Source organism: Neodiprion virginianus, chromosome 5 (assembly GCF_021901495.1).
Source record: "Neodiprion virginianus isolate iyNeoVirg1 chromosome 5, iyNeoVirg1.1, whole genome shotgun sequence".
In the NCBI taxonomy this organism is placed as follows: Eukaryota; Metazoa; Arthropoda; class Insecta; order Hymenoptera; family Diprionidae; genus Neodiprion; species Neodiprion virginianus.
This window is the reverse complement of record NC_060881.1, coordinates 30,821,510-30,847,860: the sequence shown is the minus strand read 5'-3', so window position 1 is coordinate 30,847,860 and position 26,351 is coordinate 30,821,510. Positions and strand designations below refer to the sequence as shown.

Sequence of the window (26,351 nt, the reverse complement as noted above, 5' to 3'; positions counted from 1 at the left end):
GATTTGTCGCTATTTTATTACAGCCAGAATTGGATAATACTGCGAAATATTTCAGTTTCAACTCTAGTTGTTACAGATAAATATCACGGAAGGTGAAATGTTCAACACGATTCCCAATTTTGTATCAATTATCGAAGGAAATAAATTCCAAGATCTCAGTATAGAACGTACTGAAACGGTCATTGACTGACTGGCGTTTAAAGGCCATCGGAAACACGTGCGCGATATAAATTAACGCATCGAAAACATACAGTGCCAACGATTCCGTTCAAGGTCAGCTGTATACTTTCACGTTCAACACCCCATGAACGAATACACTTGAGGTCAGTGATTCTGCGACGCTAATTTCTTGGACAAGCCGGTCACGTTGGCAATGGAGAATCAGCCCGCAGCGCCACCACCGACCGGTCGCGAAACAAGCTCAATCTTCGTAAACATAACATAATCCGTGATTGTCGAATCTAACCCAAAGATATAAAGTAAACCAAAACACAGAGTTTAAGCCGATTTTTCGCGACCGGCCGGCGGTGGCGCTGCGGTCTGATTCTCCATTGCCAACGTAACCGACTTGTCTGTGAAATTAGCCGTCACCGAATCACTGTCCTTGAGTGTACGTTCTATTTGCTCACAGGACATTCACATGCCGAAAAAAGAATGCGTAATGACTATATCAAATGGGCTCATTGTTTATGTACAGAAGAAACCAACATATCGACACGTTTTTTTGAACGCTGCGTTAATTGAAATTAGATATGCGTATATATCTAATAGCAGTATGTTCAGGTAATAAACGAATATAGATCAGCACAATATTGAGCTTCGAGTCTTATCATTTACCATTACTATTCGTTCAGGTTATCAAATTTCATTTACTTTTTCAAGATTTTACGGTAGTATTTTCGATCGATCGAAATTTTGGCAACATACGTATATATGCATATATATACATGTCTCAAGTATATAAATTATTCCATATTCACGAACCAAAACAATTTTTGTACTGCGCATCATAGTGTGTTATATTTAACGTTCAACGTTTCTAAACTAGCATATAAGATACCCTAGTTTCACTACTATTCCATAAACGAAAGTTAATAACCCCGAGACGAAGAGAGACTGAAGGGAGTGGTGAGAGAGAAAGAGAGAAAGAAATAAAGTAAGAAGGAAAGATAAAAAAAAAAAACAGTGTAGAAGTAACCGAAAACAAAAAAATCCACGTGCGAAGTCTAATTTACTCACCAATCTTGCCGTTGGGACTATACGGATCGTAGCTGCCTGAGCTCAACGGACTGGCATATCCGTTGTTGTTCGATGCCTGTGGGATCTGAGGCTGTTGTGTAGTCGGTGCAGTCTGTGTCTGAGATTGCGTGAGTGGGGTGGAGTGGGCCAAGGGGGGTTGTTGCTGTTGCTGGGGTACTTGGTACTGGTGATGATGGAGCTGCTGTTGCTGCTGCTGTTGTTGTTGAGGCGTCGCGTAAAGCGGATGCTGGGTCGGCAGGGGTTCGGGGGAATTGGGACTGTGGGGCGCCAACCAGTCGTCGGGTCGTGGCCGCTTATTGCTACTTGCAATACCGGCGAAGAGTCCACCGGCGCTACCGGCGCTCTGTATTCCCGCGTTGTTGTTGCCGCCCCCACCCCCGCCTCCGCCACCGCCGCCTCCGCCTCCGCCTCCTCCACCGCCGCCGCCACCACCACCATCTCCTCCTCTTCTTCCTCCTCCTCCTCCTCCTCCACCGCCAGCGAGAGAAGTGCTGGCCAAGTGCTCGGGCGTCTCCGCCTTGACTCGGGGGCCCGCGGGCCCCTCGGAGGTGTCCATGTTAGAGGGCGCTAGCCGGGTAGCGGGGGCCAAAACGACGGCCCCAGCTCCCGCCACCACGGACGCCTCATCGTACCGCACCGCGACGCCGCCGCCGCTCACTAGGCTGGCCACCGTGACTCCGGTTTAACTGGCCGATCGGCGCCCACCGGACGCACCACGGTCAAATAAACGCACACCTCGCGTTCGCCTAGCGTCGATAAGTCGGTAAAGATGGTACCTCCGGCCGAAAAATTCACGAGGGTCATGCGAGGGATGGGGGGTGGGCGGGGGAGGGAGGGAGGGATAGGGGAACGGGGTTTTCGGAGAAATGTCGCTTCGCCTTCCTGTTTGGTTTTATCGTTAAACTCGGCGAAAAGAAGGCCGCGTCCCGGAAACAACGTCGTTTTTCGTCGCACCTTCTTTTCTTTCTGTCTTTCTTTTTCTTTTTTTTTTCCCCTCCCTTCTTACATACAACAATTGATCGTAGAAAAACTAAACAAACTTTTCATTCTCGGACGTTTACATCCCGCGGCCGCGTTCTCCACTGTCGCTTCTTCTTCTTCTTCGTCTTCTTCTTCTTCTTCTTTTTCTTTTTCTTTTCACTCGCGCCAGAGCCTGATGAAACTGCACGCGTCACTTTATCGGGGATTACCTTTCTCGCACTTCACTCGCCGAATACGTCGAGGGCTGATTCGTGATAACTTTTGTTACTGTTCAACCTCTTTTCGATGTTGCTTAACAAACGTTAGTTTTCTAACGCATCTTTGTCGTACTCGATACCGATGATATCTCCTTAGACCTATACCACGGGTTGCGAGGTAAATACGATCGGTGTATCTGCAACAAAAAATACACAAACGTGGTTAGGAATATACCATAAACTAATTTGCTTCGAATCTATAATTGATGACATCGTCTTATTGATACATGATACAATTAATTATTAAAATTTTGCAATTTAAAAACTCTTCACATCAATCTTTACACAATACATACGTGTATATACATATATACGTTAACTAAAAAGTTGTTGGCACAGTGCCTGTCCTATACAGGGGTTTTCGTCCGATAAACTGATGGTGATCAAAAATTAATACTTGCGATGATAGATTTAAATATCGAACTAACGTTTTATACACCAACAGGTTATATCGCAGAGCGTTTGCTTACGCAGCGTTACAGACGTGATAAATAAAATTACTGTTATTGTGACATCATTTGCGTTGATCTTATACAATTCCTCTCCGTATTCAAATAAAAAAATTTTTTTTTAGTTTTTTTCATTTATAAAGTATTTTCATTTCCTGTAATCACAACGGTAAAATTATTCTCGTCATTTTAACGGTAGGCATAAAACATGGTAGAAAAATTTTTTCTCATCGTAAGAGAACAACTACTCATGACAAAAGCGGAGACAACGACGAAGGTTGAACGTACATTATAGTGAGGAAATAAACAACTATGAAGTAACAAACGTCTACCTTATCCAATTTCTCGGTAATAACCTGCGGCGTATATTACGTATAAAAGATAATACGACCGTTTTTCGCTAAACTTTTTTGTCTAGATAAATTATCATCGTTCGATGTGTCAACGTGTAATAATCATTCGGTGCGAATGGTGGTGAGCTTGAGTAAAGCAACATATTTACTATATAGTGCATTGGAAATTAATCCGAGTACCTAAATTTGAACAAAACACAACCTAGAATATCGACAATATTTGAGAAAACATTTCACAATTAAAACATTCGAAATGATTGAATCCGGGTGTTATTTTTACCACCTTAGCGACATTCAAAGGATTGCCTAAAATTATTTTACTAATAGTTATCTTCCGAGCGTATATTCGATAGTACGCAGAGCTTCATCGGGTTGCAAGTCAGGATTCTAGTCTTCTCCTAACTTTTTGATTCAAACGGTCATGTCGAGTCGATTTGTCGTCAACAGTACCATGTATAAATATTGCAGATGCGCACACGTGGATCCGTATCAACCATGAACGAATTATACCGTGTGACGTGTATAAGAAGCGAGTCAAAAGGGGGAAAATAACCGAAAACGACTTAGGTCGAAAATCTTATTTCACCATCGATCGTAAGTGAGAGATAGTTGGGTTCGATGCGATCGAAAGGATTAAGCGAGTTCCATTCGCCCAAGGGTATAGCCACAACAGATTTTTACGTTCATGCTAATCACGCTAATTCCGTCGGCGAGAAATATGCTTCCCCTGGCGGCTAAAGAATTTCCGTAAAACAGCTTAAAACCCTAGGTTATAACTGTGGCTGAAATAATTCAACGCACCTGTCCAACACTTGTTACGTATTAGTCCGTTCGACGGTGAACAGCAATTTCAGGTTTTGAAAGGCGAACGATTTTACAACTTTATCGCGAAGTCACCTTGACCGAATCGCGTGAAAATATCGACGTGATGTAAAACCCGCAGGTTGGTCGGTCAGTCGATCCTTTCCCGATCCGAACCGCACTCTGTTATACCGGGGTAAAAATTTCCGCGTCGTTAATTTCAACAGTCGACGTGTCTCTGCGCGAAGCGAACACCGTGACGCAGTTGCCGAAACTGTGGAACCAAGGCCCCCCCCCCTCCACTCGGGGCCCAACTTTCTACGCAGCTATGGGCCCGAAAACCAGGAGTCGTTTACTCCCACCGTCCCTCTCCGTCCGACAGCTCGGAACAACCAGCGAGATCTTCACAAGGAGCGTATAGTATTCTTCTTCGTCTCGGGTCGTGGGCCACTGCCCCAGTGGTCCCTCGGGTACGTGGGCCGAGGACTGCGTAGTCATACTTTTCGGGAGAGTCGATTCGGAGAAGCGTAAGTAGGTGAGGAAAAATCGAGAATGAAATGTTTCGATTCGATAATTGAATTGAAATTTGAAAAATTTCAAATAGGTTGCAGGTCGGATGAAAATCCATATTTTTTAACAATTTTACTATCATTTTTTTAACAAAGAGATAGCAGTCGCGCATTGAGTATATTTTCAATAATTTAATCTTTCGAAGCTACCGCGAAGATTGATCTAGAAAAGTGCGAGAACCGAGAATGCTGGAATGATGAAGAAGAGGTTCGATGTCGATGCTGCATTTTAAAGCGTTTCAAATCTCGTGTAGATTCGTTTGATTTCACTCTATCGTGCCTTATTTTATTCGACAAACGTTTTTTTCTACCAATTATGAGCTGAAAGTATAATTTTCATTTATTATCATGGCATTGTTAAATATTTCACAACATCGCAACGGCGTCGATTGTGGTCAATACAATAGCAGTATTGAATTAACTATTAAACAGGAATAGAAAATCCGTTTCAGTAATATTGTAGAAAATAAGTCTTTTGAATAAAACGAGCCATCGTAGAGTAAAATCGGACAGATCTACTTGGTTTTTAAAAATCTTGAAGAAATTTTGAACGAAGCATTCCGTGGCAATTTTTTTTTTTTTTTAGAAAAAAAACTTAAATCAGCAACGTCCTGCTTCAAACGTTGTTTAATTTTTTTGTTTTGCATATCCGTATCGAGGGATTATTGTTCTGATAATTCAACTCAATTAACCTTTGCAGCTGCATTTGTTCAACCCAATTATTATAATCTCTTCGTTTTTAAATTGTTTTGACTGTACACCTGCCAAATCTCAACGTGGATGGTCCAAGAGCGTCCAGCCGTCATATAACCGCAGGCGTCGTTTTAATTTTTGTGTTTTGTTAGCGGCTGCTGCTTTGACGCACAAGCCGAGAGGAGAAACGGGAATCTTTGGGATTCCGACCTCGTGAGAGAAAGGAAGGATACCGAGGGAGGAAATCGGAGAGGGAAATCGGTCCGAATCTTCCGGGGTCATTGATCGGTTCAGTCTTCTTCGAGATTTCGAGCTTTCACGGCCGTAAAATTGTGTCGAAGTTATAGTAACGTTAACGTAACGAATGATCGGTAAAGAAAAAAAAAAAAAAACAATGTCTATTTTGCAACTTTAGTATTGATTTGAATTGCATAATCACTTGAATTTACAAAGTATGAGTAATATCTGGTTAACCTAAATTTTTAAAATCATAATCTTTCATTACGATGCATAGTCACATTAATTAACGCTGCAAACTTTAACCTCGTTGTTCTTCAAATCAATTTGAAATATAATAAAACACTTTTGAAATAGATAACCATTTGAAATGTCGCCCAAATCCTGGAATTCGGAGGGGGGGTCACAAATTCTCGACTTCAGATTTCCCTGACTTTTCTTTACCTTCTGTCGAAAAGGAATCTGGATTACTCGAGGACAGTATAAACAGGACGCAACAGTGAAGCTTAATAAACTGATTGACCAACTGCGCATGCGCGATGTCTGATTTTCACGCAGTCTGACCAACTCAAACTTCAGCTGTGAAACTCAGCTTACTGATATTATACAGATGATGAAAGTTTCTTCAAGTTAAACAGACTTAAAACAATCGATACAGCGATTCGATAAGACTAGGCAAACTTTTATTATTAATCGAGTAACCACCGATGACTGCTAAGATTTAATTCGTCAGTCGATACGTGAGGGTTCCGAAAATATCGATATCCCGTTTCGAGTCAAGTTGGCTACCCTGTCTTGCGGGCGAAAACGATAATCTCGCCGACCAATAGAGTTCGATTATTTGACGCATGCGCAGTTTCACTGTTTTCACTCGGGATGGACCGAATCATAAACCGTACTTCCGAAATTCGAACGTTAGCTTTAGGTTCAAATATTTATAAAGGGCAGCGCACCCGGTTCCGTCCCACCTGAGTGACTCGGGCGGGTGCTTGCCATTAGCGAGTGAATTCCGGGCCGTCGGAAAGGCCGGATAGAACGATAGCCGACGTGCCATAAGGAGAGTGAAAGGTCTTGTCGTCGGCGCCCTTTCGATGTCCTTTTGGCGACCCGTCGCCGCGCTTTGCCTGCCCTTTCCATCAACTTTCACCATATAATCGGGGAGACGACGAAGCCAACTAAAAAGTATAACCGGACCCAACGAACCGTTCGATGAGTATACCTCGTTCGTTATTCCAGTCCACGTAACACCCTGCATTTGTCCTTTAACCCGACCTTGCAATTTGCTTGTTCTTCATCCGACGAGAAGGTCCGATCATTTTTTTCCTCTCCAGATCAAAAAACATGCTAGCGTGCAATCGTTCATCTCCTCGATCTAGACTCGCGGTTTGGCCAACTTTATTACCAAAATAAATATGTCAGTGTTTACAATTTTTCTAGCCGCGATGAGAGTTTCGGTGCTTTATCTTGACCCTTGAATCAATAGGTTGAAGGCAAATTTTACCTTATGGTCTATTTCTCATAATCAGTGTGTAAGAAAAAATAATGACAGAAACTCAATAAATCATGAAATTCTAACATCAAAAAAGTTTGGATTTTTAATTCTCCGTCAAACCTGCACGATCAAACGAAACAATAATGAAAAAACACGAATACCTTACTTTATAGTCTTTCAAACCGTCACATCCAAACCAGAAACAATCGCGATAATATTTCAGAAGTAATCGAAGATTAAAATTACACTGTTCCAAGTTCAAAGCTTTACTCTATAAGTCTCACGTTGTTGTCATTGTACTATTGAGCAGCAGCACATTTATTACATAACAAAACTGCTACGTTACGCAAGCTGAAGATAAAAAAAATTTAATTATACGCATATAAATGTAACTACTTCCATGCTGATCGTGACCGCAAACTTACAATACTGCATACATACGTACATTGTAAGTTTGTGGTTACGATCAGCATGGAAGTAGTGACATTCATAAACACGTATAGTTAAAGCAATAGATAAAATAAATAAATAAATAAATACTAAAACAAAAAATAACAGCAAAAACACCTGATACCGAGACATTTACTACCGCATTTATAACAAAGTAAATGGAAAACTTTCAACGGATATAAAATTTTTTATTACATCTTTCCATCTTTAGTGACTCGCACACGTGCTCGCGTCAATACTTAGACCAGTTTTTATCAATTAAACTTGAACGTTTTTCTACTTGTGTCATATGGACCCGTTCTCTCTCCGATATCGTATGATGTATACGTGCATGTATGTATATATATATATATATATATTATCATACGTAATCATCGAATATACAGTATTCAGATTACGTGTATGTTACGTATACAATTTGAACGAGTATGATACGATAACGCTCGACCCCCCATCGTGCAGCTGATCATTAATCGTGACACGTGCAGCTGTGTTCCAGTTTACCCGACACTGTACAAACAGTGATTTCGAATGGATTTGAAAATTTGAGAATATTTCTTGGCGCCTCGATTCGCACCTGCACGACGACGAAAAGAAAAGAGATTAAGAACGAGGAAATATCAGATTCCCAAATTTCATCAAGCGTTGCGAGATGATCGTGAAAGAAGAAGAAAATAAAAAAAAATGAACTGAAAAAAAAAACTGAAAAAAGAAAAAGAATGAGCGCAGTCAGGATGAGACACGTGGTGTTTTTTCTCCGCGCGAGTATGAAGTCATCAACGGAGAGAGTCAATGTCCCCGCAGTGCCAAAAACGCGACGAACACGCCGCGGTTCGCTAGTCGAAAAATAACTGCCAATAAGAGGTACAATAAAAAGTAATAAAATCAATTAACGATGAGCAAGGATCGTACGCCGAGGAGTATGAGGAGGAATATGCAATTGAATCGGCAATCCAACGCGTTTATTCGTGATAAACAATTCGCGTACATCGAACCCGGCATACATGTGCGTACTCAACGCGTCATCGTCATTATTCCACAAGTGATCTACGTTTCGTGGGAAATCAACAAATCCAGGACAGGCAAGAAAGGATGCTCGAGTAATTCGTGCATCTGATTTTTTTAGGCAGTATATATTAATACAGACAGAGATTAATAAGCGGAGAAAGAAAATAGCAAACATGTTTGGTAGAAAGGTGTTTTTTCTTTTTTTTTTTTCATTTCTTCTCATTCTTTGTACCGCATGCGAAAAACACTTGTTGCAAATAGCAAGAAAATAGTCTAATTCCGTACGATAGTATTTACGATGATTTGAAGTTCATGGTTATGAAAATATTTATTTACAGGATCAAGTTCTTATGACGTACCGAATGCGGTTGAGTGGTATAACGATTTAGAAGAAGAGAAAGATAAAAATAAAAAATCACGCTTCTTCCCAGTGTTATTTCTGGATGACTTTCGTGTTCCAAAAGCGATCTTTCTAAATTGAATTTATTCAAAGAACTTATTTTGCCGAAAATCAATACTCTTTGCTAATTCAATAACTAAGATTCTCGTAAATTTACGATTTATCATTTATTACTATAATCGTGAGCTACGAAAAAATCTTTTCAAGTGTTGAAAGAGAGGGAAAATAAAAAAAAAAAAAAAAAGAAATAAAAATTTAGGAATACTTAAAATTGAAAACGCAAGTTTCGTATCGTACGTCGATTCTGAATTTTAAATCTCTGAGAATTGTTAAAAAAAAATATTTACCAGATTCTACCTCGTTAAATTTCACTCAAACTTTTCCCAATTTTTCAAAGAGAACTTGATACACCTTACGAATATGAAAAATTTGATCGATACTCAAGAAACGACTATTGCTGATACGTCCGTGAGTATGTCTCGCGAAACAGTAAATAATATTGAATAAAAAAAAAAAAAAAGTCAGCACTAGCATACGGACAATCATAAAATCTCCTTCACGAAAGAATTCATTCGTTCTCCGTAACATCTTTCAAATTCCACGTTCACCGGATTGCCCTACCAGCTTTGCTACCGCAAAGCAGCGGTTCGTTTCGAGTTGCGATGAATTTTGGTTATTTGTCCCCTGGACCGGCGCCAGTACGCGTCATCGTCATCACGTCTCCCAGGAGGCCAAGTCAGCAAGCAGCCTTTGAATGGCGCGTGCCAAGAAGAAGAAGAAGAAGAAGAGGAGGAAAAAGAAGAAGAAGAGGAAGAAGAAGTAACCGGGAGGCGATCAAGGAAGACGGCAGATTTTCTCTCTTCCGCTACTTCCGTCCGCCTGCGGCTGCCGCTTTATACGTACACCGCGTCATCGTCGCATACACAACCGCGTTCTAATTAATGGCCGTGTACGTCTCACACGCGTCGCGAGAGCAGACCGCCTGACTCCTACGTCGCGCGTCCTTGCGTTGCGGCTGGGATATCGAACGCTAAAGAACCGCGAAGCCCTGACCCACCCTAAGCGTGCCAAACAAACGAAGGATCGGCGACCGCGCTCTGCCTATACCCCCACTTTTCCGCCAGATACGTCAGATTTCCGTCATGAAGCTCATGACGTAAGAGAAAATAAAGTGTGTCGTAAGTTAAGAACGATTTTCGCTCATTCTGGTAAGATCCATGTGAAAGTAGCAATAAAATCCCTAGAAATTAAGTCACTAGACTAGTAAAACCTAGGGATTTCAGAGTCCATGAGTTGGAGTAAGGAGTAAAAGATTTCAGTTTCACTTTCTTGCTTCTTTCTTCCCTCTCTCCTCGACAGTTTACGGAAGTGGACGTGTGTAACAAAAAAAAAAAAAATGATTCTAAAATATTGCCAAATATAACCGACAGTTAAATAAAATATTACCAGTGTTTTACTCAAATACATCCACAAACATATCCAAGATGACGTTATAGAAATCATGTAGATATAGGTTACTTGAGATTGCTTATTCATTTCCGTATATTCTGTTAAACGAAAACGACAAATTTTGGAGTCAAAAGTTGGAAATATAATAATATTGACACCGATGGAGAAAATATCAAGCTTGTATGACGTCACGAGGTTCGTAAGCTTTTTGGAATCTGAAATTCCCTGACTTTTCACAGACTTTTTCCTGCTGTTAGCAATTACCTAAGTTTTTCTGGTTTTCCCTGTGCGTACGAACCTTGCCTGACCTTGGATATGTTTTGCGAATAGTTGAACTAAAGCGTGTGCGCATTGTCTCGTCTTATTTCCTTACATCACGACGAAGCTGAAGTTAGCAGCCGGAGGAGTCCAATCTTTAGAAGTAATGGAACACATGTTGTAAAAAGTTATCAATGATCCTTTTCGTCGTGGTTGTAAGGGTTCAGGTATCAATATTAAGGGGGTCCTCTAGTTTCTCGGCTGTTTTTTTATGGCTTTTTCAACAATTTTTTACGGGCAAAGCATCGAAATAATCAATCTCATTGTTTTTGCATAATCTTTATCAACATTTAAATGAGCTTTACAAATTTTTTAAAGTCAAAATATATAATAGAATAGCAGCTATAGTGGCCGACAGGAAGACATCAAGTAGAAGAGGTGCTTGACGGTAACCAAGATTGCGGCTGTTCTGCTTATCTGAAATCAAAAAACCAAACGGCATTTTAATCTTCATATTCAAGACTAGCGATTGAACTAGAGTGAATTTTAAATTACAAAAATTGACATTTTTATACACTTTTGAAAATTACATTCTATTTTTTACTCATTTTTTCTTAAGTTTTTCGCTCGTACGAAAAAAACTATCGAAGCAATCATGATAATTCTAGTTCAATCGCTGGCTTATAACATATTAAAGATGCTGTATAAATTTGAACAAGATCGGTGCAATAGTTTCTGAAATATCGTGGTTACCGTTTCGAAAAATGGTGTTTCGAGAAAAACGCGTTTGAAAGTTCGCGCATGTGATTTATACTAAAAATTCCATCTTACCGTCAATCTGCTATGCCTGGACCATACAATAGGCCTTCCTCTTCTTCTTCGAAGTCACGCAGAGCTGCTCTGTCTTCTCTTTTCGCGATTCGGGCCTGTTTTACAACATCGCTCGTGCGCCTTTCTGAACGGTCGATCCGAGAGCTATCACGCTGTTCAACATATCCTTTAGCTTGTGGGCCAATTTTCACTCCCATGGTTTCCAAGGTCTTCAGGATAGGTTCGAATCCTTCGTTGAAGATGATGACAGCGAGAAACGTGGCGATTTCAACCACTTTTGGCCCAGAATGGAGGTGCTTCGGAGCAAAAGTCCAGATTTTTGGGCATGAATCTATTTCTTTTCTTTCTCACACTTGCACGCCATAGAAATTTTAAAGCCCAATCCTCGTATATCACGTTGATGGAAAGTCACCGTACTTTTGCACTCTTTACAAATAACAGCCGAAGAAATGGTTGAAAATACACTCACAAAATTCAAAATACAATACAAAACAGTCTGTTCAACGCTCACTTCAAAATTTTTATTTTGACGAAGTTTCGTCGCTGACGCCGATGTAAACGACTTGTCTTGTTCAAAAGTGTGTCGGTTGCCTGCGAATTTTCGCTTTTTAGGTCCATCGTAACGAGCCGGGGCGTCTCTACTTCCTTTCATGAACATTTTGAAAATTATTTTCAAAAAATCAGCTACGTGCGACTCGCAAGAGAAAATATAGTACGCTTCGCAACTGCCACAGCAAAACTGAACTAAAACTTCACGGCGTCTTAGTCAATATTCGAAAGCGTCTGTCAATGGTCTCGGCTCCCCTTTACTCGGGCCTAATTCACAAAAGGTTCAGGTAGCAGTTAGATTTAGGGATATCAATACAATGGTCAGCGCCGCTCGGCTTTCGGAGCAGCCCGGCGCGCGCTCCTGCTCCGTTCCAGGGCTGTAACTTGTGAACCACTTCGAATATCGAAAAATCCTTTGGCACACATTTTCTACACATGTTGTAGATGTGATTTATGAAAAAAAAAAAAAATCGATTTTTTCGACCCGAGAAACTAGAGGACCCCCTTAAAGGTCGAAAGTTCGAAACCGATTTCTGCAGCAATGTGACAGACTTTCCGATTCAAAATCAGGACAGCAATTCGACTCTGGTTCATACACGAATCGCAATGATGTTCACCGAATCGTAGCTGGACTGTGAGCATAAGTGGCGAATGAACGAACAGCTGAGTAGGCTTCAGCCTTGAAGTGCGTCTAAATATCACGAAGGGGTTTGTCAGACGGGGGACGAAATTTATCCGTAATTCAAGCTTTCAATCTGAACGATGAAATCAGTCGGATAATCGAATCTGAAATCCGAGTATTATATTCGCTCTGAACTCGAAGTAGATAATAAACCACTTCGGTATCGGACAAATCATAACAGAAGATGCGTGAATTGAAGCGCGAAATTGATTCCGATGGACCGTAACGCCGCTTCGTTTTGCACAAGGCGAGAGAAGTTACGTTAACAATAAACAAAGATTTCCCTGTTTGCTCCATTCTGTGTCTCGAACCTTTCGCATGTCTAAAACTACGCACAATCTTACTCGTAATCAGTCAATGAATTGAAATTATTCTTGGAGATGGATCAACGGTTTTAAAATTAGTTCAAGACAATGCGAGAACTGCACAATAATTCTCAGTCTATTTTAAACCTTATAAGACATTTTCCGCAAGTCTGCTGAACATCTGCATCTGACATCATCCAGCTGTGCGGTACATGAAAAGCCGCATGTACTTCTTTCGTGAAAACAATCGTGGAGAAAACAGTGCCATGGAAATGGAGAAGAATAGAAGTTTGTCATTGGCGGAGAAACAGGGTCTAATGACGTCACGGTTCGTTCGGTTGCTATCTGGAAATTCATTCGCACTGTCTGTTGAAGATCATGATCACGTTTGGCTGTTATTGATCGACGAGTTTACACGCTGTTGTTGGACTAATGCTAATAAAACACAATCGACCTCTTTGTTTCCATCCATCCATCCATTCATCCATTTTTCTTCCTCCATTTCACCAACAGCAACTCTCTAGAAGCGTATCGCCCTAAAGTATAAATTATTTACAAGAAAGGCACTCGACCTTGGTGACATTGCACATGGCACGCTGCTGCATGATGGTGCATATGCTCGTGCACGCTTATGAGTGTTATTTTGAAACCGGGGTTATTTTTACCGTAACATTTATGCACCGACGTGCAACTGCCCCTGATGACATGCGCGGCTTGCTGATGCATCGGCCATCTGCCATCCTCCCTCGAGGATCTAAACTCTAAACCCTGGCCCTGACTATCCGTGACCTCGCATGCTGTTGCGGTACTGCCAAAATACCGAGGATCATCGCCCGAAGTGATGCTATGATCTTGATTTTGCTCCACATGCTTCCTGATCTTCGCCACTTGCAAGGAGAGTATCAGACCTCGAGATCACAGATTCTGCTGAAACCTCTAGGAGGGGGTTGTTTCGGTTTAAAATATGGAGCTTCCGATGTCTGGTTCCATGCGTTGGGTCTTCCCTCGCTCGATTTAGAACACATCGGGTTTTTGAAAATCCGCAACTCAAACTTTACTACGACTTTGAAAAACGGCCTAATGAATAAAACTACACATCGGAAGCTCGATATTTTAGGGGAAAAAAAACCTATAAGTGTCGGTAAAATCTGTGAACCGGAGGTCTGATACTGTCTTTGTTAAGACTGTCGATCTAGTAACGTCAAGGTAACGAAGCATTGGGAATAAAAGCACTATGTGACAATTTTAAAACGACTTTGAAGCGGTCAAGTTTTCAAAACATGCGTACGCACGTTTTGCTTTCCTTCCGATTTACCGAATTCCAGAAAATCCCGAACTTTCCAACTAAATACGTTTCCTGAGCGCGCATCGTTGCAACAACATTGCTATAACTTCAACCTCACAGAAACATACCAAGAATGTCGCACATGCAGACTTAACCGTTATTTCAACCGTATAGCCTCAGTAAAAATTTATCAACCGAAATTTCCAGCTGATTAGCCAAAATTCCAGCACCGGTTGTTGGCAGCATGCAGCTCGAATAAACGCATTCCGAGGCACTCAGCCAGCCAACCAGCCAGCCAGCCAACCAGCCAGCCAGTCAGTCAGTCAGTCCGGGGTACCAAGCACATTTGGCGGGGCGATGCAGCAGAGCGTTTGGACGACGAGTTGTATAGGTTCCTACACTAACTGCAGGCACCAATGACATCTGGGTCAATGTCTGTGACCGCAGCCTCCAGAGCTGGCTGAACGCTCGCTCCAGGGATTGCGAATCCCGCTGGGTTACCTTGGACCCGGGGTACGGTTGCAGGTTCACCATTGGGGGTATGGGGATGGATGCACCGCTACTCGCCATCGTTGGTATTTTCTACCCCGGTGATGGTGGTGGTGGTGGTGGTGTTGGTAGTGGTGGTGGTGGTGGTGCCGCCGAGGATCGATTCCACAGACCGCGCTCTCGAGAGTGCATGCGCGATGAAACTGGGGCGCACAACCCACTTGGTTCATAGTGCAAGGCTACCAAAAGCCCCCTTTCTCATTTCCTCAGTCACACCGCTTCACTCGTTTCCCCCTCCTCAACCTGCAGTTCTGCGTCAGAGTGCATCCGCTCAAATCTCAATCCGAAGCCTTTTGACTTTTTCATACGACGCGTGATGCAGGGTTCCTCATCACCTTTCACGGGAGATACGTTCTCTTCCGAACCATCTTTACAACTGTAATAATCTCACGTAGTTACGTACCTGAACTTTCAACGACCGATCAAGTTTTATCGAGAAATCAATTATTCCTGCATGCTAGGTACATAGATCTGCATCATTTGTGTTTACTGTACCGTCTGCAGTAATCACCAAGAAGTTTACTTTTAATCCCTTCGATTGCTCGAGTCATGACTACTGAAATTCCTGATTTTGAGCAAGTTTTGGACACGAGTTTTCAATATTTCTTGGTACACTTTATTATTTTTTTAAACGATGTTCACATAGATCGAAGCACCTCTAGTACCATTTGCGATCATAAACTCCGATTACACGTGATGAATCTGACCATAACTGGTACCAAGATGACACCCAAATCGGTACAAGTACCCTACTGAGGTTTAATGATAAATATCTGAAGAGCGAATGAAACTTATTTGAGAAGAGTAAGAACTGGTATATGTTTATGGATGAATATTGCAATGATCTATCATCCATACGTTTACGATTCTGCCGCTTTTCGGTCAAGCTTGATCGATCGAATCTTCAAGTATAATAAATGAAAAAGTGAAATATTATAAAATTCATAACTCGTAAATCCGTCGACTGATAATTTATCACGTACTTTCAAAAAAAAAAAAAAAAGAAGGAACAGATATTCGAAGCTTCGTACATTCCAATGGATTCCCACATCGAGTGAACTTTTCGGGATGCATTTTGTGGCCGAGTCTAACGGCTGCGGAACTTCTGTTCGTCAGATTATGGAAAAATTTCGTGATTGCGTGATTCGAAGACACAAAAGTAAAAGGGTAAATGTTATATTTGACACTTTTCCTTCGACCCTTTCATATACGTGGATTTTCGACGTTGCCGAATTCTCAGACTGGATATTCAAAGTAAACCTGAAGTCCTGATACGTTTCTTCTCGCAGAAATTCCCTGACCCCAAGTTTCGAATTCACGTTTCACACAATCCTTACGTAATCGGAATATACGCAACCGAATATACACAGTATAATATATGAAACGAGAAGTCAGTCGGATAATTCTTACATAATCGAGTTCGCCTGTATCGCATGATCCGATTTAGGCGAATGTATTATAAAAGCGTGCTGCTTACTGCCTGCCTTGATACCGGGTGCATTTGTGTGAGCTCAGTCAATGACATTGTTTGATATTTATGAGAACCACGGAGGTTGAAGAAAAAGAGGGAGAGGGGGGGGGGGGGAGAGAGAGAGAGAGCGATGTAAGTAGCCGCGACGTCAACCAGCCAAAAACAGAATGTGTGTATAATAACCCAACACGTTGAGGTGTCAATATCCGTTCAAATAATAGCAGAGTCATAGCTAAATATCATTCTCGGCTACGTCCGTCCGGTTATGTCACGAACACGAGATCGGACTTGTTGTAATAATAAAACCACGAAGACACATGTTCGCATCAAATCGTCATCGTGTCGTTACAATATGTATCATGTTTTGAGTAGGAGCGTGCAAAGTTCTGTCAATGGATACCGATATACCAATCGTAATATCGTTCGTGGAATATGACACTATTTATACCTACACATCAAGCATTTGATAGCTTTATGATGCAGAGTACAAACCGCTAATGGTGTCACAAATAGTCTGAGAGCACGATAAAGTTTAGTATACCAAGTACTTAAACGTTATTTGGCTGTTGATCTTGAGTTTCTGGGATGTATTCTTTTTTTTTTTTCTTTCATTTCGTTTAATTTTCACCATATTACTTGGACGCGGCCTTTTTGTCCAAATGTGTAAAAACAAAGAGAGAAACAGTACCTAACCGGTCACGTGACTTGTAAAGTGACTTAGACCAATCGGATCGTCCGTCGAAGAGACAAAACATCGCCTTACCACGTCTGTCTGTCAGACACTTTCCACATATGGAAAAAGATGGGCCAAGTTCCCTCCAGGTACTCATATGGTCTAATTATAAGCAGTAAAGGTATGAATAATCTCTCGACAAGGTAAAGGCAAACATTACCTTATTAAGAAACATATCTGTGAAACAATGACAGGGCATCTATCCATCTCTTCTTGGTATACGCTGGGCGCTTGATCATCGCGTTCACCTTACTTCTCCACTTCGGGCAGATCATCAATCAAGTGATCCTTGTCCGAGGTCGAGCTCTCGTGTTAATGACATGGAAGTGGCAACGAGTAGCTGATTCCAATGAGTTAAAGCACCGATTGACAGACTCTAAATTCTAGAAGGATTCACTTTTAGCTCAGGTCTAAGAGATGCCTCATTACACCGTGTGTGACACCTTCCCGTTTAAATGACGTGTAAAAAACTTTTAATACTCAATCCAACTTCATTGAGCAGTTTTCCAAAATAATCCTGCGGTACGATCTGACAGTTGGACTGGCTTCATATTCTCAATAGATATAACAACGTTTTGGTTGTTTTCGTGTGGACCTTGAAAAGTTGAATTCGATACATCATTTCGAACGAAAGGTACAAAACGTCCCGATGTTTTCTACTATTCAATTTCTGGTTAATCCTTTCTACGAAAAAGCTATAAATATTCGATTGGACAATTTAATTAATTACCTGCAACCTCATATCTGTATAATCGATTTTGGATTATGTAATCCGCGAGGAAACTGGATTAAATACTTCCTTTTTTTTTATACCCATGTTATTCGAATGGGGAAAAGTTCTCATCAAAATCCTATACGACTGGAGGATATTTGAAATAAGGTTAAATTTGAAAAAAAAATAAACATTCCCCTAATCAGAAACAGTTTAGCGGATGTACGATGATGACGCGACCACGAACAAACAACCAAACGATTACTTGTCAATGACGATTGTGCACGTATCGATGATATTCTCTTGCCCAGGGTGACCTGGGCTGACCTGATATAACCTAACCTAACTTGTACTAACTTAACTTAACCTGACCTAACCCAGCCTAATCCGAGCCAACCTCCCGAGTTCGTGATATATGTCGTGTGACAATTTCGATGGTTAAAAAGAGAGAGGGGGGGGGGGGGGGCGTTCGTTTGGTTGGACGACACAAGAATACATTCGTATATATATAATACCGAATGTTTGATCTCTGATCTTTGATCCAAGCCCTCGTTTTATAACGGCAACCGCGGCGTTTCGTCGTTGTCGATATTTTCACGCCAACGTCCGTTTTAATATCGTCGAAATAAAATGATAACATCACACCCGATGATAACAAATAGGGTAGGTTATTATATTGTAAGATATAGACGTGCGTTTATTTTCGTACGTCGATATCTCGAAAAGTAATCGCAGGATTTTTACGATTTTGGACCCAGTCGATGCGGTTCTTCGTAACTTAAGATCTCTGGGATTTTAGACGATTTCGACGAAACTGTTCCTGAGTTACTTTCGAAATAAGTTTTTTATTTAAACAATAACTCGAAAATGCACGAACCGATTCAGACGAGATTTCGTCAATTGCTTGTATTTCATTTTACTCAAAATAAATCAAATCTCGATCAAAATTGGGCCAGCCATACAGCAATTTGGCAGATTTTTTAGTAAGAATAAAAATCTTCTTATGCGAAACTCTTTTTTCCAGGTGGGACGGTTTTTTTTTTTTTTTTTTTTTTACTTGTTTACGAATATATTTGTGAATAGAGAAACAATAACAATTATATTATATAACAAACGTTAAACTGCAGCCAACCAGTTCGCGGTTAAACGTTTTCATTCCTGCAAACAATCGCGAAACGATTAAACACGAGCTTGATCAGGCAGGTGAAAAAGGTGAAAAAAAACAAACTCACCCAACCAACCTATTCGATTTTCACACTTATAATGACACATCGCTTCTAGTAACGTCGGTGCAGCAGCACTTGCCAATTGCAATTATAATGTACGCAGATTTTTTTAATTTCGTCATCGTGATTCCGCAATAAATATTACATACATTTAAATCAGTCAATTCAGCAAACAATTAAAATGAATTGACGTTGTATTCTTTATTTTCAACCGCATCGTCCGAAATTGTTATTTTTCGGATAACTCTTGTTCTATTCTGGAATCAAAAACGATGAACGAAAAAATATTATCAATGCAAATCGCACTTAATATTATTTTAAAGTTTTACACTTTACTGGGATTCGAATTTTATATTTATTTCTTATTTATATTTCATGCCAAGTATTCCCTTAGAACTTGTACATCATTTATCGCTCCGGTACGAAAAAAAAAAAAAAAAATTTAGAAGAAAGTTTTAAAAACTATGAGAGTACTAAGAAGTTTTAAATTTTATAGTCAAGTAGAAGCAGTCAAGTTTTTTAATGTACGAAAACATTTTGCCTCATTATAATTAACTGTATTTCAGATATTTCTAAAGTTACGATTTCTCCGAAATTTGCAGAATCACTATACAAAGTAACATTACTAAAACTTAATCTTTATCTCGAAGTTAATTCCAAACGATTCAAATTTCACTCGATGAAACTTGAGAGAGCGTATATTGAAGAACACAAAAAAAAGATTCGTAATTTCCAAAATCTGAATCCACTTTGCTTTTTAGAAATAGATTACTCACTTCGAAACAATCCTGCAGTTAGAAAATAACGATTTTACTTAAAATTGAATCGTATTACGTTAACGTTACGAAACAATGAGTTTTCCTCAAATTGAATCGTTACATTAACGTTACGAACTTCACTCTCACTCTTAAAAATTTCTTTATGGAACTTCGTACAATTTATTGGAAGTTCTATTCAGATACGAAACAGTGAATAATTCCCCATACATTTACCGTTCGTTCAATTTACAAAATAACAATAAATTGACTACCCAAATTAGCAAGTTCAAATTACTTTTTTCTTCCCGTGTTTTTCTCCAATAAATTTTGGTAAAAAAAAAAAAAAAAAAAAAAAAAAAAAAATAATGCAATTCTAAATTTACGAAAAATACACAATAATTAACGTCGCTGTACCGAAATTTCTAAATTCGCAACCTGATTTTCTAAATTGACAATTCTTTCGTACAGTAATATGTATAGCAAATTCACGATCATTTTTAACAGCGCGCTCTTCGTTTTCCTGGATAACGGTAGAAGAAGAGAAAAAAAAAAAAAAAAACACGAATCAAAGAGCCGATAAATTTTCACCGATAAAAGTGTTTTAAGCCAATCAACGAATCGATCATCGAGTTTTAATAACGAGTTGCGAAATACACACAGCGTGTTATATTTCTTTTTCTCACCCGGTTTGTTCCCCGATTTTTACGCTTGCATCAAGTGGCGGACGGCACACGTTCCTCAACACGGCCAGCCGATTATTTGGCACGAGGCCGTCGTCGTCGTCGTCGTTGTCGGAGGAGGCCCTCGACGTCGTATACAGAGAGAGAGAGAGAGGGGGGGGGGGGGAGAGCTCAACCTACTTTCGAGCGTCCGCCGTCGACGACACGAAACGAAACGACACGGCACAGACAGCAGCAGCAGCAGCAGCAGCAGCAGCAGATTCGGCCGAAGGCAAGAATCTCGCGATAGCGCGCGGACAGAGTGCGTTGATCAACACCGGTTGTTAAAAGGTTACTTTCTCCCACCGCAGCGGGTTTGAAACTCGATGCTTTGTTACGGACAACCCATTGCAAAAGAATTATCAGGCTAAAGTTTGTAGCGTTATTGTAATGTTTGCATTTTTTTTTTAAATTCGTTACTCTGCAGCTTTAGGATTACCTGAAATTTAGCAAACCGTTAATGTATACACTTGGGGAAATGAATCTGAGACGGATCATGTTTTACACTGGACAGTTACGTTGGCAACACCGACAAAACCTACAGCGCCACAGTCGGCCGAGCGCGAAACTAACTCAATCCGCGGGGATAACGACTTGTTGGATTGACATTTATTCTAAGGTCAGATCCGACGGTCATGGGTTATGTTACGTTTATTGAGATTGATTTTGTTTCGTGCTCGGCCGACTGTGGCGCTGTAGGTTTTGTCGGTGTTGCCAACGTAACTGTCTAGTGTAAGAAATTAGACGTCTCAGATTCATAGTCCCCAAGTGTAAATCATCAACAAACTGAGATTTTGTAAAAATTCAACTTCTTAGGAGGCTGAAGTTAGTAACGAAATTACATGGAAAAAATAAAACTGTTATTGTAGAATTTCAAAACGGCTATCAGAGTTGAATTTTCGATATATGAACATTGTTTTCTTTGTTATTATTTACTAGCTGAATTTCCGTAGATCCTGAAGGTTCGAGTGAACGATTTTTTCCGAACTTGCATTGTTGAAGTAACGTTACCAACTTCAACCTCGCAACATCTTTAGTTATTCTAAAGATGCGAAATATGTAGTAAATTTTTCTTTCAACGTTTCGACACGTTAACGTTACCAACTTCAGCATCGTAAAACATTACCACCTGAATCAAGCTGGCTAACGAAGTAACCGAAAGTCACTAGGACTTTTTAGTTTTACCCCACGTTTGTTGGTAACACAATTTTTTTCGCAGCGCACTCTCTCTTCTTCAGATAAAAAAGCAAACATATTTCCATTGTTTTTTATTATTATAATCAATGCTACCACTCTTATTAGTCAATTTTCTTTCCAACATTTACTTTTCTTTTTTTTTTTTTGTTTTGCTGTGGTAATGGAACGTCGTAAGTTTTCAAACAAGAAAGTAGAAGGGGAAGCTTGTGTCAACACGCCACTCTCTTCGTCGTCTGCAGCCTTGAACCAGGCTCTCATGGATCCTGCGCAAGGATCAAGTACAAGCCGCATGCGGGATGTGTGTTAAATAAGACGGTAGACGTCGAGGGCGGTTCGAGATTTCCGTTTTTTCCAAATTTCGCGAAAAATCGAGCATTTTTAACTTCCCGTTACTTGATTTTTCTTCGAAGTAAATAAGCCAAGTTCTTATCGAAATCACTTCGATAATGAAAAGTTGACTGTTCGTTAGATTTTGGACGTTTGAAGGATCTAGAGAACAACCTTCAACAATTTTCGGATGTTCGGAATTTTTTGTCCGAATTTGGTCTTAATTAATGCAGATTTTCTTACCTTAAAACTGACTAAATATTAAAGTTTACCGGTCGTGAGTTTTCGAGCTATTTAAGAAATAAGTTTCGAAAAATTAAAGAATCAGACTTGTTTATGTTTTATGAGGCCAAAACGCGTACAGCGTGAGATTCTTAGGCTGGATCCATCAGGGTCTTGTTTGTTATTTCATCAAATCGCACATTACATTCCTAAGTCACGATTATTTATTTATACATTTTTTTATGCAATTTGAATGAGATTTTGTTTAAAATTACAGTTCTTACTATGCCTATATTTTCAAAAAGAGATCTTCGAAGTTTGAGAATGTAATCGTTCTACGAGAATTTCATTTATGCCGTAACAAAATTAATAGAAAGTATCGATTTCTGACCATCCGACCTCCTTATGATCGGAAAAAATATATTCACGCTTCTTTTTCCTCATCTTATTCTTACCTTAAGAAAGATTGTTACAGGCGTATATTTCCCTTGAGGTTTTACTGATTGCGGAAGTAAGTTGTTTACACGGTTATAATCGCGATTCGATACCGAGAGGGAAGGTAAATGATAATAGAAAGCAGGCTCGAAAGAGGTTTTATCGAAAAACTTTCGCTGTTCGTACGAAAGAAAAAAATTTTCACACTTCTCAATAATCGTCCGCAATTCATTAAGGGCAGACCCTAATGAAAAAGTCGATTTTTGTTAAGTTATAGTTTAGTATAAAAAGTTTGATCTTCCGAAGCATACAAAATTTTTTATACTGCAGTAGTTTCACATTTCTTACGTCTAAATTTCCGTCGCATTAGGCTGCAAATCAAAATCTGTAAGTCACTTACTGCATTTCATTTCTACAGGCGAATTCCGTACGAAATGTTTCACGATCGTTCGAGTTTTTTGGGCCTCTTATGAGAAATAGAAGTATCGCGACTTTTCCCTATCGTTACTAGTAACAAAATAATCGCTGCAGTGATTAGCACTTTCCATACTTTCTTATCTTATCGATCATGAAAAGCGTTTTAAAAAGTGAATCGGTAAAGTGTTTAAATGAGAAAAAAAAAAACAACAACAACACCAAACCGTCGTAAAAATGTTGCAATAAGGATAATGGCGTTCTACGAAGATGTAGAACGAAGACACCTCAGCGATACTTTTATATTCTAGAACATGCAGGTAAGGTATTCATGTTACGGTCCAGTACCACACATTTCACGATGTTTAATGATGCACGATTTTCAATTCAGACCACACGATGAATAATTCCAAGAGATTTCTCAACATTTTTTCAGTCTAGGTATCCTTCGACTTGACAATCATACCTATCCATACTTCGTCTATTTCTCTTTCCCCTTCCTTCGACGTTTCCAACATCCGTACCGCACCGTAGCTTTATGACAATACATATCGATGCTTGAACAACCGACCGTTATATTTTTCAAGTTTCGTAAATCTGTGTAACGTATAATGTCCATCGTCGGAAATTAAAGGAGTGAGCCGTAAAAAAAAAAAAAAATATATATATATATATATATAGTTATAATAATACGAGTAAACAATATTCAAAATCACTAGACAACGCGACAAAGTATAGGATTCCAAACGGTCCGAACAGTCGCTTCTCGATCCTAGATAAGACAACGCGAATGGATTACCATTATATAATCTAGATACGTATACCTATTCAGTGTCACGAAATTTGTCCAGAAGAAGAATCGCGATGATTCGTAATCGCCATGTTGGTGTGTGTGTGTTACGTGTGAAGAAAAGTCAATGATCGTTAAGGATAGATATTCCGCATCGCAGAGGGGCTCGCCTGGTGATACAAAATGATGTTTAAAATATTGACGCGAAACTCGGGTTGAAGAATGAAACGAATAAACGTTAACAACCAAACACAATATACAACAGGGTATAAAATACCGAGGTAAGATTTATTTATTATTATTCCGGTTGATCTTGTCGCGAGATGAGATAAAAGAAACCTACCGTATAAGAGAAACAGCGGAGTTTCTTCTGTCCTTGTGGCGTAGTTTATTTAACTTTTGGAACGACGTATGAATTTATATTCATCGAGAAGGTGGCGTACCTACGTCGTTGTTGACGAGGTGGTGGAGGACAAGTAACACCGATGATCCATATTCAATCGGCATTCGCGGCACCGTCTCCAAAAAGCCTCGACCATAAGCCGCCGTCGTGATAGGTTAAAACGGACCCACGTGTGTCATTTATGGTTATCGATACCAAAATAAATACCACCTACAACGATCGGTTTCGCTACTTGATCCACGAATGGTTTTCCTTGCGTCAATTTGGCAGCTGTTTTACCTTTAAAGACTCTTAATTCACGACGTTGGGTTCACTCTCTCAAGGAAGTCATTGTATAAACCCAAGAGTCGTAAATGGAATTTTAAAATAAAGGTACTTAAGGGTGGGGGGGATTTTCATTGTTATTCCATAAAATGTTATTATAACATCTCAAGAGTCTAAAATGACGAGACGCGATTTAGTTGGTCAGCATCGCTGTAGATCAATATTTTCTATAGAAGCTCGAAAAGCTTGGATACAGAAGCGAATCCGGGAAAATTAACTTTTCCAAGTATCCAAAGGGGTGTTTTATGCCGCCGAAATCGCTGATTAGCCGTCAAGTAATTGAAGTTGTATAATTTTTACTCATCAAAACTTTAAACACATTTTTCTCAAAATTACATTTTCAATATAATTGATAATAGTGCCAATTTGAGTATCCAACAAACAGAGGTACGGCTCAACCGGTATTCCAAAATACGTTTATGCTCTAATTAGTGGTCACGGAACTGAGCGCATAGATAAAGATTGTTCTTACAATTAAGATATTGCCGTTTCGTGAAGTTTTATTCATTCTCTGTTTCCACACTGCCGTAAAATTACCTGCGACTAATTGAAAAATTCCCTGATCGTTTTTCAAATTCTCTTTAACTTTCCCTGACTTCTTTGATTGTTTGTTCGATTCACCGATTTTTCCCCGAATGTTTTCCGAATTCTCTAACTTTCCCTAACTTACTTGGCCGGTTTTTGAATTCTCTGATTTTTCCTTGCCAATTTTCGGAATTCTCTGATTTTTCTCGACGCTTCCTCAGCCGTTTATTGAATTCTCTAACTTTCCCTGACTTTTCCTTGCCCGTTTTTAGAATTCTTTGATTTTTCTCGAATTTTTCTCGGCCATTTTTGGAATCCCCTAATTTTTCCTGACTTTTCCCTGACCGTTTTTTCAATTCTAGAGACTTTTCCTGACTTCTTCGATAGTTTGTCGAATCCCCTGACTTTTTCTTCAGGGTTTCTGGAATCCTCTAATTATCCGTCACTTTTCTCTGACCGTTTTTTGGATTCTTCATCTCTCCCTGACTTCTTCGATCGTTTGTTGAATTCCCCGACGTTTCCTTGCCCGTTTTTGAAATTCTCCGATTCTTCTCGACTTTCCCCTGGCCGTTTTTGGAATTCTCTAATTTTTCTCGACTTTTCCTTGGCCGTTTTTGGAATTCTCCGACATTCCCCGACTTTTCCTATCGTTTTTTCAAAGTTTCTAACTCACCCCCAATTTCCCTTACCGTCTTTAAAAATTCTCTCACAATTTTCCCCGAACGTTTTTTGAAATCTCTAACATTCCCTGACTTTTCCTTCACCATTTTTGGAATCCTCTAATTTTCCGTGACTTTTCCCCAACCTTTTTTCGAATTCTCAATCTTTTCCCCAACTTCCCAAGATTCCCTGACCATATCGACCACCAAGTACAAGAGATAACAAAGAACGCGACGGGTATTCGTCGGGGGAGGATGACCTTAGAGAAGTGGATTGCAGCGGAGGCGCCCGGGTTTCGACGTCGCGACGCCGACATGGATATAACATACAACCGGAGGAGATAGCGAAGAATTGCAAAGTGTAGGAACGGCGAGTCTCCTAGTCGTCGTCGTCGTCGTCGTCGTCGTCGATGTCTGGAAACCGTCGCGGCGCGGGTTGCAAGAGCTATTGATCCTGCAGTAGCAGGCGGCTCTAGAACCAAGCAGCTGTCCTACATAGCAGCAGCAGCAGCAGCAACAGCGACGAGGCGAAGTAACGTGCCTAAACAGAGAGCGAGAGAGTTTTCTCTCTGTTTTCA

At 40.1% G+C, this 26,351-nt stretch overlaps 1 protein-coding gene across 4 annotated transcripts in view; it reads right to left on the bottom strand.

Annotated features, from left to right (window-relative positions):
- The window catches only part of LOC124305446 (ecdysone receptor), a 79,923-nt gene that overhangs the window by 23,206 nt on the left and 30,366 nt on the right, over window positions 1-26,351 (bottom strand). For 3 of the 4 annotated variants that reach the window (XM_046764906.1, XM_046764909.1, XM_046764908.1), the window contains one exon: window positions 2,301-2,635. In XM_046764906.1, coding sequence (XP_046620862.1) covers window positions 2,301-2,307 — 7 coding nt within the window. In that variant the 5' untranslated portion in view covers window positions 2,308-2,635. Of the gene's footprint in view, window positions 1-2,300; window positions 2,636-4,101; window positions 4,126-26,351 lie in introns of those variants that run through there. The other variant, XM_046764910.1, reaches the window with a different exon arrangement.